Consider the following 17,813-nt stretch of genomic DNA (forward strand, 5'->3'; position numbering starts at 1 on the left):
TATTGAGGAGAGATTTTTAAAACTTTTTAAAAAGACTTATTTATTATGTATACCGTGTTCTGCCTGTATGTATGTTTGCAGGCCAGAAGAGGACACCAGATCCCACTGTAGATGGTGGTGAGTCACCATGTGGGTGCTGGAAATTAAACTCAGGACCTCAGGAAGAGCAGCCAGTGCTCTTTACCTCTGAGCCATCTCTCTAGCCTGACATTTTAAAATATTAATACCTCATATGAAAAAAAAACCTCAAGTAATAAAGACATTTAGGAGAAAAGTTTTCAAAATTAAAAATATTTTTAATCCCAGGAGAGCGAAGTGGCCCAGTGGGTAAGGGCCCGGGGGTAAGGGCCCAGGGGGTGAGGGCCCCAGTGGGTGAGGGCCCAGGGGGTAAGGGCACCGGTGGGTAAGGGCCTGGTGGGTGAGGGCCCAGGGAGTAAGGGCCTGGTGGGTGAGGGCCCAGGGGGTGAGGGCCCGGTGGGTGAGGGCCCAGAGGGTGAGGGCCCAGAGGGAGAGGGCCCAGGGGGTGAGGGCCCGGTGGGTAAGGGCCCAGAGATCCAAGTACAAACCCCGAAAATCACATGTGGGAAGTGAGAACCAATTACTGCCTTCTGGTTTCTAAACCCACACCTATATATACAAACATGTACAAATATACACAACACATATACACACATACATACTCAAAAATAAAAGTGATCCTAGAAGGCACTACTTTAAAATAATTATAATCCCAAGTCATTTATCATGATATTTAAAAATGGGTTAATACTACTTAAATCACTTAAAATTTTAAGATATGTATCATTTACATTTTATTTGCTTATAAGTATTATGTCTACTAAAAATATAATTATATATGATTATAATTTTATTTAGAGAATAACCATTCCTGAACACTTTGTAGAAGTAACAAAGCATTTAAACTTCCTGAAGCAAAATTCTACTGCAATTTTTTTTTTCATTAAAGAATTCATCATGAGAACTTAGTCTTTCAAATTCTGGAAACAAATGCATTAAAATGATTTGCATTAAAATGATTTATCTGTATTTTTTGCATTTTTAAAGAAACAAATAATAGTAAACCAAGTAGAAGAAATAAAGAAAATGAAACAAAATACACACTAGGACAGAGTTTCACACTGAAGCTCCATGTCACCAGACACAGATTCACACTAAAGCTCCCTGTACCAGACACAGATCCACACTGAAGCTCCCTGTCACCAGACACAGATTCACACTAAAGCGCTGTGTCACCAGACACAGATTCACACTAAAGCTCCCTGTATCAGACACAGATTCACACTGAAGCTCCCTGTCACCAGGCACAGATTCACACTAAAGCTCCCTGTATCAGACACAGATTCACACTGAAGCTCCCTGTACCAGACACAGATTCACACTAAAGCTCCCTGTACCAGACACAGATTCACACTGAAGCTCCCTGTACCAGACACAGATTCACACTAAAGCTCCCTGTACCAGACACAGATTAACACTGAAGCTCCCTGTCACCAGACACAGATTCACACTAAAGCCCCATGTCACCAGACACAGATTCACACTGAAGCTTCCTGTCACCAGACACAGATTCACACTGAAGCTCCCTGTGTACCAGACACAGATTCACACTAAAGCCCTGTGTCACCAGACACAGATTCACACTGAAGCTCCCTGTCACCAGACACAGATTCACACTGAAGCCCTGTGTCACCAGACACAGATTCACACTGAAGCTCCCTGTCACCAGACAGATTCATACTGAAGCTCCCTGTGTACCAGACACAGATTCACAATGAAGCCCTGTGTACCAGACACAGTTTTAATACAGAAACCAAGTAGAGTTAACACTCCGCTTTCAATGTCTAGGCCATGAGATATAGAGTCCATGTACATGTCATATTAGAGTATATGACTCTACATGGTTTATTTTGATAACTGAAATGGTTATCATGTACAGTATTTGAGGGCCTACATGTTTCTCTAAATTTGAGTTGATTTATTTAGCAATATTTACATTTTTCTGTAAATACAGCTCTATAAGTAAGTTACAATTAAAGCCATAGCTATGATTACACATTAATACACAGTCTATAATTTATAGACATACAGTAAAGAAGAAAGAAAATGTACTCACAAAGTCAAAGTCTCCATCGTGAGGGACTCTCCAGTCATCAGGAAACACACTCTGTGACACAGGGCAGGGCTCACGCACATTCTGATTGCAGTTCTCATGACTCTTGTTCTTCAAGTCCTGCTTATCAAAGTAGTCCATGAAAGACGGTCGTTGTACTTGGGGTGATGTGGCATTTCCTTAGGCAAAGAAATACAGAAGGAGGGCATAAGCTCTAACATTTTAAGAAGTATGGTATTTATTGAAATGGGGAATTTTTTTTCAGTAAGTCATATAATAAATTTATTCTGGCCAAAGTCAAGGGCAACACAGTCATTTCCTAAATGTAAAATGAAAAATGTGTCCAGACCATATAAATATGAAACAAGTACATAAAGACCCCAAATACTCCTGACTATAAAAACACTTCATTATTTTAATGAAATATTTATCATAATTTTATTATGAAGAGTACCAGTGTTAAGGACAGGACATTTTAAATATTTCTCTTCTATTCACGCTTATGTTTGTGCTGATAATCACAGACATTTAAACTGCTCAGAAACTGGATGGGAGGGCGGATGACGCTTTCTGACTGCTTCCCTGGAAGTCTTCTAGCTGAATCCCCCGCTCCTGGGGCTCCTATGGCTTTGCCTGTCTCCCGAGGCCATTTCTTTAGCTCAGACTACCCTCAGTTCTGTTTCCAGGTTTACAACTGCTGGCCATCACAGCAGACGGACCTGATGCCAGCTGACCTCTGAGGCTAAGCGCAAGATGGTTCCCATCAAACCCACAGCTAGCCCACTTCTGCCAGACAGCAAGGAGCTGAGAATTAATTCAGACTCTCCTCTCCCCAACACGGATCCCAAAATTGCTTAACAGAAGTGTTTAAGTTTCCCTATCTTTGATACTTAGTCTCTAGGCATTTTTTTTTTGCCTACTCCATAAAAAAGGGGACTGAGGGGTGCTATAGCCCCAATGACTGGGCTTCTGGAAACCCGATGGTGACTGTACTGTTAGCACAGTGACTTTCTAAATACAAACAAACTGTACCTTTTTGCTGCTCGGAATCCTTTGATGGCTAAATTTTTATATTGAACAATTACAGTAAAAAAAATTTAGAATAACTATTTTTTTAAAAAAAAAATCTTGTAGTTAAGGTCTTGATCAGTAGTTTCTAAACTGGACTCCTTAAAGCCTTAGGGTGTCAAACACTGTCCATGAGACTACCAAGAAGGCATTCTTATCTAACTTTGCAGGTAGAAAGTGAGCTACATTTTACAGAAGGACTTCCTGGGGCGGGGACAAGAGGCTCAGCTTTGTCCTGTCACTTGTACTCATGTTCCAAGTGAGCTCCCGTGACACACTGGTGGCTCAGACATCAGAAGACCTGGGTGACTCTCCCGTCCTTGCTGTTTTGTTTTCTCAGATGAAACAGCCCAGGTCTGCTCATGTATCACGATCCTCAGCCTCATCCTCATCCTGTTTACGTCCCGTGGGGACACAGCAGACTTGCAGCACTGCAAATTGTGACAGCAGTGACCCGGCCAATTTAGAATGCACTTGCAACAGTACGCGCAGCTGACGGCTGACCGCTGACCGCTGACCGCTGACCGCTAAGGAGCACAGCTGGCTGAAATGGGTACGAAACATCTTCCACAAGAGAACGCAGTGCTTTCAGTCTCCAGCAGAGGAGGAATCAGAGGCAGTGCTTTCTCTCTGCCATAAATTCCAGAGCGAGGAATTTTTAACTTAAAAAAGGGGCCAACTCCAACGTGACAGTCTTTATTTTATCATATTGTATTTTATTTTCTGTGTTTTATTATTATCCCTTAGAAGTCTATTTGTTTTCTAATGAGAGACAAAAAAGGAATGGATTTAAATGGGAAGGGAGGTGGGGAGGAATTGGGAGGAGTAGAGGGAGGGGAACCCATATTTAGGATACATTATGTGAGGAAAAAAATCTACTTTCAGTAAAAGAGGGGGTCAGTGAGATGGAACCATCATGCAGGTGTCTGGCTTCTCTTTCCCTTCCCTACTTCCCAAGGCCCTCTGTTTATTTATTTGGTGTATTTGGATGTAGTAAGTTTGCTTAGGTAAGAACATAAGAAACAGGAGTTGCAGGGCATATATTTGTCTAAAGTATCTCATTACCTTAAAATGGTATGACTGTCTCCTAACCCTACAAATTTCTTAATGGTTTCATATTGGTTAGGCAGTTTATTTTAAATGGTAAACCACATATAACATAAAATTTATACCTTATTCCTAATATACATCTAGAAAGCTAAACACAGGGTCATGTAGGCATATCTGCACATCCATAGTCACTGCAGTATTAACCATGATAGCTGAAACACAGAAGTCACTCAACTGTTGACGCGCAGACTAGAAGCCAAACTGTGAGGAAGGGGAAGGGACTGGTGGATGCATCAGGGTTCATTACTGGCATGAACTGGAAACATTTCATCAACAATTCCAACAAACTTTAAATACCCTGGATTTATCTCTAGACCTTATCATTAAAACACATATTTTTAGAATTTCCAGAATTGAAATTTAGTTTCTACTGCAATCTCTTACCTCAAACTGGGATATATTAAACCTCAGTCTCAAGTTCCAACTCATTTTATGAGAACAGAGGAAAATAATACATTAAGACTACATTTCTACATTTGCACAAATTCTCGAAAACATACTTGAGAAAATGAAAACACAAAGTGAGAGGTAAGGAGGTAACAGAGAAACCTTTTGCTTAGTATTCTTTTCTCTCTCCCTTCTTCATTGTTCTCACTGTGTGTATGTGTCTGTATGTGTGTGTTGCTAGGGAAAAAGTGCACGACATCATATATGTTAGGTATGTGCTTGACTATGTATACCCCTAGCCCAAGAAGAGAAATTCTGTAACGAAATTATACGCTATATGTAAGCTCTGATTTTCATCACAGTCTAAAAATGGTTCACATGCATAGATATTTGAGGACTTTAACAAGAAGCATAATAGGAGACCTGAATCAGAGAAGAGGAAAATGATCTTTGGTGAGTAGAACTTAACGACTGGGAAGGTAAAATTTGCAAAGACCAGCCCAAGTTGGTTCTCTCTGAACTCATGATCCTCTTGCTTCAGCCTCCAGAGTGTTGACTGCATTCTTTACAAGTAAATTAAGTATGCACAAGAGCTTTGGCAACACACACACACACACACACACACACACCTTCAAAACTACTAAGGAAACAGCACCTCCTGAGCAACGTCCCTCTCAAACGGCTCCTCTTCCCCATGCTGGCCACGAGTGCACTGCTCTCGCCTGGCCCCACCACAGAGATTCTAGTTATGGTTTGTGCTTTCTCTCAGGACACATGGAATGCCTTTCAGAAACCTTACCAATACTTAAGGGTCTTTTAGAATACGGGTGATTCCCTTTGTGTAGGGGGCATGAGTGAGTGCATGTGTTTGCATGTGTTGAGGGAAACTCGGAGCTAAACCCAGGGCTTTGCACATGCATTGTATCACTGAAAGCCACACCTCCAGCACACTGTAACTCCTGATTCAGATCTTTATATCTGAGAAATAGGATGGATGGAAGACAAACGTTTCCTGTGAGAAACTGGTATTAATAAAGCAGCTACCAATATGACCTACATAAGCAAGAGCAATAGCATAGGCTTGGAAGGAAGAGAAGAGCATGCATAAGCGTACTGAGTTAATAATGTCTTGTTATAAAATTACCCAAAGGAAACACCTAATGGAACAGGAAGAGACTGCCTTCTTTTATTTGAGTTGAATTTTAGACATTTGGTGACTCTGCAAAGATTATTGGAAAACATAAATCTTTTGTGAAAAAAAGTCTTAAAAAACTAAAAGCAAGAGTACTTCAGTAGGAATTTCCTTTCATGGAAGAGTAGAGGAAAGGCAGAAGAAAAGCCAACACTTTCTTCTGTAGTACGTCAGAGAATCATAAGCTCAACCAGATATAAGCCATGGCAAGAGAAACCATAAGGGCTGAGTGAGTCCCGGGGTTCTATAACAAAGAGGGGAACTCCTCAGAACTGTCTCCAGCCACAGAGGGTGGGACTGATCCAGCACCATCTCTTTCAGGAGCTGTTGCCCTAAGAGCCCCTTTCTCGCCTGCAGCCCTTCCTCCACTGTCAGGATGAGACCTCTTCTGGCAGAGTGGCCAGGTGACACAATTCTGATGTAAAATTGTATAAGAGCTTCCAAAGGGTAGAGAGGTTGAGCTGGTACCTGCATGGCGCCTTCACCCTACGCTCTGGTCTCTGGTGTGTGAAGGTACTCCACAGGCTACAGAAAGAGAAACCAGGACACCAACCCAGCCATAAACCCTTGACTTGTCCAATCTGCGCGATGTGCTGGGGCAACCATGGCATAGAATGGTGGGCGTGGTCAAAGTTGATTTAACTTGAGGCCCAGGCCACAAGAGGGAGCCCATGTTCTGGATGGCCACGAACACAGACTGGCTAGTCTAGAAGCCTAGGGTAGAACCGACAGGACTGGCAGAAGAAAAGAAACAAATAAAAATGATTCCTAATGCGATTCTACTATACTCATACATGGGTGCCTTGTCCAGTCGTCACCGAAAAGCCTTCCTGCGGCGGTTGAAGAAAGCAAGTGCAGAGACCTACAGCCAGACATTATGTCTAAATTGGAGATCTCCAATTGGGTCCCTCTCTCCAAGCTTGTGGAGCCCTGTGGGAGAGCAAAGGAAGACTATAGCAATCAGAGGGATGGAGGCTACCAGGAGAACACAGGCGACCAAACCAACTAAGCAGGGCTTGCTCACAGGGGCTCAAGGAGACAGAAGTGGCAGTCATGGAGCCTGCATGGATCTGCCCGACGTCTTCTGCACACATTGTGCGGTTGTGTGTCTTGGGGGCTTTTGTGGGACTCCTAACAGTGGCAGTGGAGGTGTCTATGACTCTTTCATCTCCTCTTGGGACCCTTTTCTTCCTACTGGGTCGCCTAGTACAGCCTAGATTTGAGCATTTATGCCTAATCTTATTGTATCTTCTAATGCTATGTTTGGTTGATATCCATGGGAGGCCTGCTCTTATCTGAAGGGAAACTAAGGAGGGAAGACTGTGGTCAGGACGTATTATATAAGAGAAGAATAAAAAGAAAAAGGAAAAGGAAAAAAAAAGAAAATGGTTGAATACTACTGTCCCCTAAAATTTCTGTTTAGCTGAGGACATCGAACTTCCACAAGCTGAGTACACTGAAGAAATTAAACACTGCTCACCTGAATCATCAATGGGTCAAGGAAGAAACAAAGGGGGAAATTAAAGACTTCCTAAAATTCAATAAAAATGATCACACAACATACCCAAATTTATGGGACACAATGAAAGCAGTGTTAAGAGGCAAGTTCATAGCACTAAACGCCTACATAAAGAAGCTGGAAAAACCCCACACTAGTGAATTAACAGAACATTTAAAAACTTGAGAACAAAAAGAAGCAAACTCACCTAAGAGAACTAGACAGCAGAAAATAATCAAATTGAGAGCTGAAATCAACAAAATAGAAACAAAGAAAACAATACAAAGAATCAGTGAGACAAAGAATTGGTTCTTTGAGAAAATCAACAAAGTAGACAAACCTTTATTCAAACTAACCAAAAGGCAGAGAGAGAGAGATATCCAAATTAACAAAATCAGAAATGAAAAGGGGGACAAAACAACAGACATGGAGGATATCCAGAGAATCATCAGGTCATATTTTAAAAACCTGTACTACACAAAATTGGAAAACTTAAAGGAATTGGACAACTTTCTGGATAAATATCACTTACCAAAATTAAATCAAGACCAGATAAACAAGTTAAACAGACCTATAACTGTTGAAGAAATAGAAACAGTCATCAAAAGTCTCCCAACCTAAAAAAGCCCAGGGCCAGATGGTTTCAGCTCAGAATTCTACAAGACTTTCAAAGAAGAACTAATACCAATACTCCTCAAATTATTCCACACAATAGAAACAGAGGGAACATTGCCAAACTCTTTTTATGAGGCTACAATTACCCTGATACCCAAACCACAGAAAGACATTACTAAAAAAAGAGAATTACAGGGCTGGAGAGATGGCTCAGTGGTTAAGAGCATTGCCTGCTCTTCCAAGGGTCCTGAGTTCAATTCCCAGAAACCACATGGTGGCTCACAACCATCTGTAATGAGGTCTGGTGCCCTCTTCTGGCCCGCAGGCATACACACAGACAGAATTATTGTATACATAATAAATTTTAAAAAGTAATAGTAAAAACAAAACTTAAAAAAATAAAAAATAATAAAGATGTGTGCCACTACCACCAAGCATAAACAAATAAAAATAATTTTCAGAAAAGAAAGAGAATTACAGATCAATCTCATTCATGAACATCGATGCAAAAATACTAAAATGAAATACTGACAAATAGAATCCAAGAACACATCAGAACCATCATCCACCATGATCAAGTCGGCTTCATCCCACAGATGCAGGGATGGTTCAACATACGAAAATCTGTCAATGCAATCCACCATATAAACAAGCTGAAAAATAAAAACCACATGATCATCTCATTAGATGCAAAAAAAGCATTTGACAAAATACAACATCCCTTCATGATAAAGGTCTTGGAGAGAGCAGGGATACAAGGAACATACCTAAACATAATAAAGGCAATATACAGAAAGCCAACATCAAACTAAATGGAGAGAAACTCCCAGAGAAATCAGGAACAAGACAAGGTTGTCCACTCTCTCCATATCTATTCAATATAGTTCTTGAGGTCCTAGCTAGAGCAATAAGACACCAAAGGGAGACCAAGGAGATACAATTTGGAAAAGAAGAAGTCAAACTCTCACTGTTTGTTGATGATATGATAGTTTATATAAGTGATCCCAAAAATTCTATCAAGGAACTTCTACAACTCATAAATACTTTCAGCAATGTAGCAGGATACAAGATTAACTCAAAAAAATCAGTAGCCCTCCTGTGCACAGATGATAAAAGGGCTGAGGAAGAAATCAGAGAATCAACAGCCTTCACAATAGCCACAAATAGCATAAAATATCTCGAAGTAACTCTAACCAAACAAGTGGAAGACTTGTATGACAAGAACTTTAAATCTTAGAAGAAAAAAATTGAAGACACCAGGAAGTAGAAAGATCTCCCATGCTCTTGGGCAGAATTGACATAATAAAAATGGCAATCTTATCAAAAGCAATCTACAGATTCAATGCAATGCCCATCGAAATCCCAGCAAAATTCTTCAAAGACCTCGAAAGAACGGTACTCAACTTAATTTGGAAAAGCAAAAAACCCAGGATAGCCAAAACAATCCTGTACAATAAAAGAACTTCTGGAGGCATCAAAATCCCTGACTTCAAACTCTACTACAGAGCCACAGTACTGAAAACAGCTTGGTATTGGCATAAGAACAGAGAGGAGGACCAATGGAACCAAATAGAAGACCCAAATATCAATCCATACATCTTCGAACACCTGATCTTTGATAAAGAAGCAAAAAATATCAAATGGAAAAAAGAAAGCATATTTAACAAGTGGTGGTGGCATAACTGGATATCAACATGTAGAAAAATGAAAATAGACCCATATCTATCACCATGCACAAAACTCAAGTCCAAGAGATGGAGATGGACATTTTTTACTCATAACAGGAACAATTCACCAGGATGAAATCTCAATCCTGAATATATATGCCCCTAATATAAAAGCACCCACTTATGTAAAAGAAACGTTACTAAAACTCAAGGCAGTCATCAAACCACACACACTAATACTAGGAGATTTCAACACTCCTCTCTCACCAATGGACAGGTCAATCAGACAGAAACCTAACAGAGAAATAAGAGGATTAAGGGAGGTAATGAATCAAATGGACTTAACAGACATCTATAGAACATTCCACCCAAATAGGAAAGAATATACCTTCTTCTCTGCAGCTCATGGAACCTTCTCGAAAATAGACCACATACTCGGTAACAAAGCAAACTTACACAGTTACAAAAAAATATCGGTAACCACCTGTGTCTTATCAGATCACCATGGATTAAAGTTAGAATTCAACAACAATGCTATCCCCAGAAAGCCTATGAACTCATGGAAACTGGACAGTCAACTACTGAACCTCACCTGGATCAAGGAAGAAATAAAGAAAGAAATTAAAGTCTTTCTTGAATTCAATGAAAACGAAGACTCAACATACTCAAACCTATGGGACACTATGAAAGCAGTGCTAAGAGGAAAATTCATAGCATTAAGTGCCCACTTAAAGAAAACGGAGAAAGCACACATTGGAGACTTAATAGCCCACCTGAAAGCTTTAGAAAAAAAAGAAGCAGACTCACCTAGGAGAAGTAGAAGACTGGAAATAATCAAATTGAGGGCTGAAATCAACAAAATAGAAACACAGAACACAATCCAAAGAATCAATGAAACAAAAAGCTGGTTCATGGAGAAAATCAATAAGATTGATAAACCCCTATCCAAACTAATCAAACGGCGGAGAGAGAATACGCAAATTAACAAAATCAGAAACGAAAAGGGAGACATAACCACAGACTCAGAGGAAATTCAGAGAATCATTAGATCTTACTACAAAAACCTGTATGCCACAAAATTGGAAAATGTTATAGAAATGGACACTTTTTTAGATAAGTACCATATACCAAAGTTAAACCAGGACCAGATGAACAATCTAAATAGACCTGTTAGTCGCGAAGAATTAGAAGTTGTTATAAAAAACCTCCCCACCAAAAAAAGCCCAGGTCCAGACGGCTTCAATGCAGAATTCTACCAGAACTTCCAAGAAGACCTAATACCTATACTCCTTAATGTATTTCACAATATTGAAACAGAGAAGTCATTGCCAAATTCCTTTTATGAAGCTGAAGTTACTCTGATACCAAAACCACACAAAGACACAACCAAGAAAGAGAACTACAGGCCAATCTCACTCATGAACATCGACGCAAAAATACTCAATAAAATACTGGCAAACCGAATCCAAGAACACATTAGAAAAATTATCCATTATGATCAAGTAGGCTTCATCCCAGAGATGCAGGGCTGGTTCAACATACGAAAATCTATCAATGTAATCCATCATATAAATAAACTGAAAGAAAAAAACCATATGATCATTTCATTAGATGCTGAAAAAGCATTTGACAAAATTCAACATCCCTTTATGATAAAGGTCTTAGAGAGATTAGGAATACAAGGGTCGTTCCTAACTATAATAAAAGCTATTTATAGCAAGCCGTCAGCTAACATCAAATTAAATGGAGAGAAACTCAAAGCTATTCCACTAAAATCAGGAACACGACAAGGTTGTCCACTCTCTCCATACCTCTTTAATATAGTGCTTGAAATTCTAGCAATAGCAATAAGACAACATAAGGGGATCAAAGGGATTCAAATCGGAAAGGAAGAAGTTAAACTTTCATTATTTGCAGACGATATGATAGTGTACATAAGCGACCCCAAAAACTCCAGCAAAGAACTCCTTCAGCTGATAAACACCTTTAGTAGCGTTGCAGGATACAAGATCAATTCCAAAAAATCAGTTGCCCTCCTATACACAAAGGATAAGGAAGCAGAGATGGAAATCAGAGAAGCATCACCCTTCATGATAGCCACAAATAGCATAAAATATCTTGGGGTAACCCTAACCAAGGAAGTAAAGGATCTATTTGACAAGAACTTTAAGTCAATGAAGAAAGAAATTGAGGAGGATACCAGAAAATGGAAGGATCTCCCTTGCTCTTGGATAGGGAGGATCAACATAGTAAAAATGGCAATTCTACCAAGGGCAATTTATAGATTCAATGCAATCCCCATTAAAATCCCATCAAAATTCTTCACAGATCTTGAGAGGACAATAATCAACTTTATATGGAGAAACAAAAAACCCAGGATAGCCAAAACAATCTTATATAATAAAGGATCGTCTGGAGGCATTACCATCCCTGACCTCAAACTCTATTACAGAGCCTCAGTATTGAAAACAGTTTGGTATTGGCATAAAAACAGAGAAGTCGATCAATGGAACCGAGTAGAAGACCCTGATTTTAACCCACAAACTTATGAACACCTAATTTTTGATAAAGGAGCTAAAAGTATTCAATGGAAAAAAGAGAGCATCTTCAACAAATGGTGCTGGCAGAACTGGTTGTCAACGTGTAGAAGAATGAAAATAGATCCATATCTATCACCATGCACAAAACTCAAGTCCAAATGGATTAAAGACCTCAATATTAGTCTGAACACACTGAACCTGATAGAAGAAAAAGTTGGAAGTACTCTACAACATATGGGTACAGGAGATCACTTCCTACGTTTATCCCCAGCAGCACAGACATTAAGGGCAACATTGAATAAATGGGACCTCCTGAAACTGAGTAGCTTCTGTAAAGCAAAGGACACTGTCACTAAGACAAAAAGGCAACCCACTGACTGGGAGAAGATCTTCACCAACCCTGCAACAGACAAAGGTCTGATCACCAAAATATATAAAGAACTCAAGAAATTAAATTTTAAAATGCTAATGAACCCAATAAAAAAATGGGGCACTGATCTGAACAGAGAATTCTCAACAGAAGAAATTCAAATGGCCAAAAGACAACTAAGGTCATGCTCAACCTCCTTAGCGATAAGGGAAATGCAAATTAAAACAACTTTGAGATACCATCTTACACCTGTCAGAATGGCTAAAATCAAAAACACCAATGATAGCCTTTGCTGGAGAGGTTGTGGAGAAAGAGGCACACTCATTCATTGCTGGTGGGAATGCAAACTTGTGCAACCACTTTGGAAATCAATGTGGCGATTTCTCAGGAAATTTGGGATCAACCTACCCCAAGATCCAGTAATACCACTATTGGGAATATACCCAAGAGATGCCACATCAAATGACAAAAATATCTGTTCAACTATGTTCATAGCAGCATTGTTTGTAATAGCCAAAACCTGGAAACAACCTAGATGCCCTTTAATGGAGGAATGGATGAAGAAAGTGTGGAATATATACATATTAGAGTACTACTCAGCAGTAAAAAACAATGACTTCTCGAATTTTGCGTGCAAATGGATGGAAATAGAAAACACTATCCTGAGTGAGGTATCCCAGACCCAAAAAGAGGAACATGGGATGTACTCACTCATAATCGGTTTCTAGCCATAAATAAAAGACATTAAGCATACAATGTGTGATCCTATAGAAGTTAAATAAGAAAGTGAACCCAAAGAAAATCATATAGTCATCCGCATGGAGAGGGGGAAGTAGACAAGATTGCAGGGCAAAAACTGGGAACTTGCGGGTGAGGTGGCATGGGGCAAAGGGGAAATGGGATGAGAAATATGAGAAGGGGAGGATGGGAGGAGCTCGGGGGATTGGGATGGTTGGGATATAGGAAGGATGGATACGGGAGCAGCGAAGTATATATCCTATCTAAGGGAACCATCTTAGGGCTGGCAAGAGACTTGACTCTTGAGGGGTTCGCAGGTGTCCAGGAATATGTCCCCAGCTGGTACCTTGGGCAACTAAGGAGAGGGAACCTGAAATGACCCTATCCTATACTGATGAATATCTTGCATATCACCTTAGAACCTTCATCTGGCGATGGATCGAGGTAGAGACAGAGTCTCAATTTGGAGCAACGGTCTGAGCTCTTAAGGTCCAAATGAGGAGCAGAAGGAGGGAGAACATGAGCAAAAAATCAGGACCACGAGGGATGCACCCACCCACTGTGACAGTGGAACTGATTTATTGGGAGCCCACCAAGGCCAGATGGTCTGGGACTGAATAAGCATGGGTTGATTCCGGACTCTCTGAGCATGGCGGTCAATGAAGACTGATGAGAAGCCAAGGACAATGGCACTAGGTTTCGATCCTAATACATGAACTGGCTTTGTGGGAGCTTAGCCTGTTTGGACGCTCACCTTTCTGGACGTAGATAGAAGGACCTTGGTCTTCCCGCAGGGCAGGGAATTTGGACTGCTCTTCAGTATCGAGAGGGAGGGGGAATGGAGTGGGGGGAGGAGAAGAGGAGTGGGGATAGGGGGAGGGAAGTGGGGGGAGGGGCAATATTTGGGAGGAGTGGAGGGAAATGGGAAACGGGGAGCAGGTGGAAATTTTAATTAAAAAAGAATAAAAAAAATAAAATAAAAAAAAAAAACCTCAAGTCCAAATGGATCAAAGACCTCAACATAGAGCCAGGCACACTGAACCTCATAGAAGAGAAAGTGGGAAGTACACTTGAACACATTGGCACAGGGAACCACTTGCTAAATATAACCCCAGCAGCACAGACACTGAGAGAAACAATTAATAAATGGGACCTCCTGAAACTGAAAAGCTTCTGTAAAGCCAAGGACATGGTCAACAAGACAAAACAACAGCCTACAGAATGGGAAAAGATATCTTCACTAACCCCACATCAGACAGAGATCTGATCTCCAAAATATACAAAGAACTCAAGAAATTGGACACCAAAAGATCACATAATAATCCAATTTAAAAAATGGAGTACAGACCTAAACAGAGAGCTCTCAACAGAGTAATCTAAAATGGCTGAAAGGCACTTAAGGAAATGTTCAACGTCCTTAGTCATCAGAGAAATACAAATCAAAACAACTCTGAGATTCCATCTTAACACCTGTAAGAATGGCCAAGATCAAAAACACTTATGACAACTTATGCTGGAGAGGTTGTGGGGTAAAGGGAACACTTCTGCATTGCTGGTGGGAATGAAAGCTGGTACAGCCCCTTTGGATGTCAGAAAACTAGGAAACAACCTACCTCAAGACCCAGTAATACCACCTTTGTGTATATATCCAAAGGATGCTCAATTGTGCCACAAGGACATGTGATCAACTATGTTCATAGCAGCTTTGTTTGTCTTAGCCAGAACCTGAAAACAACCTAAATGGCCCTCGACCGAAAAATGGATAAGGAAAATGTGGTACATTTATACAATGGAGTACTACACAGCAGAAAAAAATAATGACTTCTTGAATTTTGCAGGAAAATGAATGGAGCTAGAAAACATTTTGAATAAGGCAACCCAGACACAAAAAGACAATTATCACATGTACTTACTCATAGGTGGTTTTTAAACATAAAGCAAAGAAAGCCAGCCTACAAACCACAATCCCAGAGAACTTAGAAAACAATGCGGACACTAAGAGAGACATACATAGATCTAATCTACATGGGAAGTAGAAAAAACCAAGATCTCCTGAGTAAATTGGGAGCATGGGGACCTTTGGGGAGTACTGAAGGAGAGGCAGGGAGGGCAGCAGAGAAAAATGTAGAGCTCAATAAATATCAATAAAAAAAAAAAGAATGCCATAACAAATAGGGGCCACGGGGCTAGAGAGATGGCTGATCTTGTAGAGGAACCAATACTCAGCACTTGCATGGTGTCCCAGCCATCAGTATCTTTAGTTTTAGGGTCTCCAGAGCCGTCTTCTGGCCTCCTCACACAGCAGGCACACACAGTGCACATACATACATGTGAGCAAAACCAAACACATACAACAAGAACAATCCTTTTAAAATATAAATGGCACAGACAAAAACTTAAAAGACATTTAGCACACATATTCAATAAACGATACCACCTATTTCTATTAAAGTCTGGACAATAACCCACTAAGTCAGAAATTAGCATTCACACAGAGTTAACAAATCTAAGAAACAACTTAAACAAAAGAAGGCAGTCTGCTCCATTAGATATTTCTTTGTGGATGACTTCATAACCAGATTTCCACTTAGATGCAAGTGCTTACATATATCAATATTCTCTATTCTCACTTCAAACTCACGATTGGCCTTTAGACTGTGCCTTTGTGACACACAAAAAAGTGTTCAAGTTTTTTTACGTTCTAAAGAGGAAAATAGATTGGGTTTGTTTTGAAGTTAACGGGAAGGGCAGCTGCAACTGCCTAGTTAATGTTTTTTTTTTTTTCTAGTTAATGTTTTACTGTACAGTTTGAAACACATGCCAGTGTGCAGCTGAGTCTCCAGGGGAAGAAAGAAGATGATGTCCTCACTTGCTATTGAGAGAGAGGAGAGGACACAAGAACTCTGGGGCCCTGCTGTGCAAATGAGGTAGGCAGTCATATGTGAGTGTGGTTGCTATGGCAAACACTTTCTTACAACACTAAAAGGGTAACCACATAAAGCTGACATCAATTTCTCCAGCTGCAGTTTAATTCTGACCCCAGCTTATTAAAATACATTTTATTATAATAATAAACTTGATATTTAAGATTACTTAGTTCCTCAATTTTGGCCCAATTCTTTCAACTTACTTGCTTATATAACCAAAACCCCATTAGCAACAAAAGAAAAAAATAACCGCCACTCATTTCCCTCTGCCCTATGAAACTTTAAAGAAAGAGCTGTTTTCTATCTCATTTATTCCTTTAAATATTTACAAGGATACTAAATTATGTGGAATATAATTTTGCAGAATATGTCAACCCATCATAATCATTACTACTCCTAGTTTGCATATGTCTTCTAAGAAAACAAGCCTTCATGAAAAGATAAATATGTGAAATTTAAAAATAATTTAAATGCAGTTTACTTGATTTTTTAATTTCTTAGAATGGTGTGACAAAGATACTCAAGTATAAGAAACAAAGTAACAATTCACAGATGTAGCACAGTATATGTCAATATCAAAGGTACTCATGGAATTACCTCATTTGTACTACTACAAGTATTTTAAAATGAGTGCCCTATCTGATTAGTATTTGCCAAGAAAACACATACAAAATTAGAATGGGATACAAGCTACTAGGAACAGCTTCCTGTAGCTTTATCACAGTGTATTTTAAAATACATGAGGACACAAAACCCAGGGAAGGTCTAGAGCCTAGCTACGAGGAAGGTGAGAAGTTCAGAAAGAACAGCTGCTTGGAGGCCAGCAGAACCCAGCGTCCAGCGGAGGGTCTGGGAACAGCCAAGAAGGACCAGAGTGTGCACGAAGGCACTTGTGCCAAGAACCCTGACCAGCTGTTGTCCATCTCCAATGAGGGCACAAGAGGAGGAAACAGACAAACTGAAGCCGAGCTTTCGGTTAAACACAAAGAACAGAGTCATAAACATAATTGTGTGTCGATGGAAGTCTTTCTTTGGAGACGGCAGCAGATACTCATTTGCCCAGGGAAGACCAGCATTTCTGTGTTTAGCTTGTCCTCTGTGGTAGTAAAAGAGAACCACACAGCCAAGACACACTGCCCAATGATCGTGAGCAAACTCACACTACATCAAATACCCCAGGCCTCAACATCCCAGTGCCAACAGCAGCCCCGAGTTAGGGACAGCAGGAGCAGCTCTATCAGACTCATTCCTGAGGCCTGGTCTTCACACAGCCTTCTCTTCCAACCTGCCCACTGGTTTTGGTAGCATCCATATTTTTAACTTAAATTTCTCTATGCTTAAAATGTCTAGATTTGAGCATGGAGAGGAGGCCCAGCAGTAAGGATCACTTGTTGCTTTTGCAGAAGACATGGGTTCAGTTCCCAGCACCCACATGGAGGAGGCTCGGAGCCAGTTCTAATTTCAGTTCCAGGGGATTAGACATCTTCTGAGATCTGCAGGCACCTGCATGCACAAAGTACACATACATACCCTCAGGCCCACATACATATACAAACTAAAATGATAAAAT

General features: G+C 40.3%; 1 protein-coding gene across 4 annotated transcripts in view; it reads right to left on the reverse strand.

The window, feature by feature from the left end:
* The window catches only part of Stk3 (serine/threonine kinase 3), a 213,693-nt gene that overhangs the window by 56,844 nt on the left and 139,036 nt on the right, over positions 1-17,813 (reverse strand). For all 4 annotated transcript variants that reach the window (XM_057792643.1, XM_057792642.1, XM_057792645.1 and 1 more), the window contains one exon: positions 2,135-2,310. In XM_057792643.1, the coding sequence (XP_057648626.1) occupies positions 2,135-2,310 (176 nt within the window). The remainder of the gene's footprint in view (positions 1-2,134; positions 2,311-17,813) is intronic.

This window comes from Chionomys nivalis, chromosome 17 (assembly GCF_950005125.1).
Source record: "Chionomys nivalis chromosome 17, mChiNiv1.1, whole genome shotgun sequence".
In the NCBI taxonomy this organism is placed as follows: Eukaryota; Metazoa; Chordata; class Mammalia; order Rodentia; family Cricetidae; genus Chionomys; species Chionomys nivalis.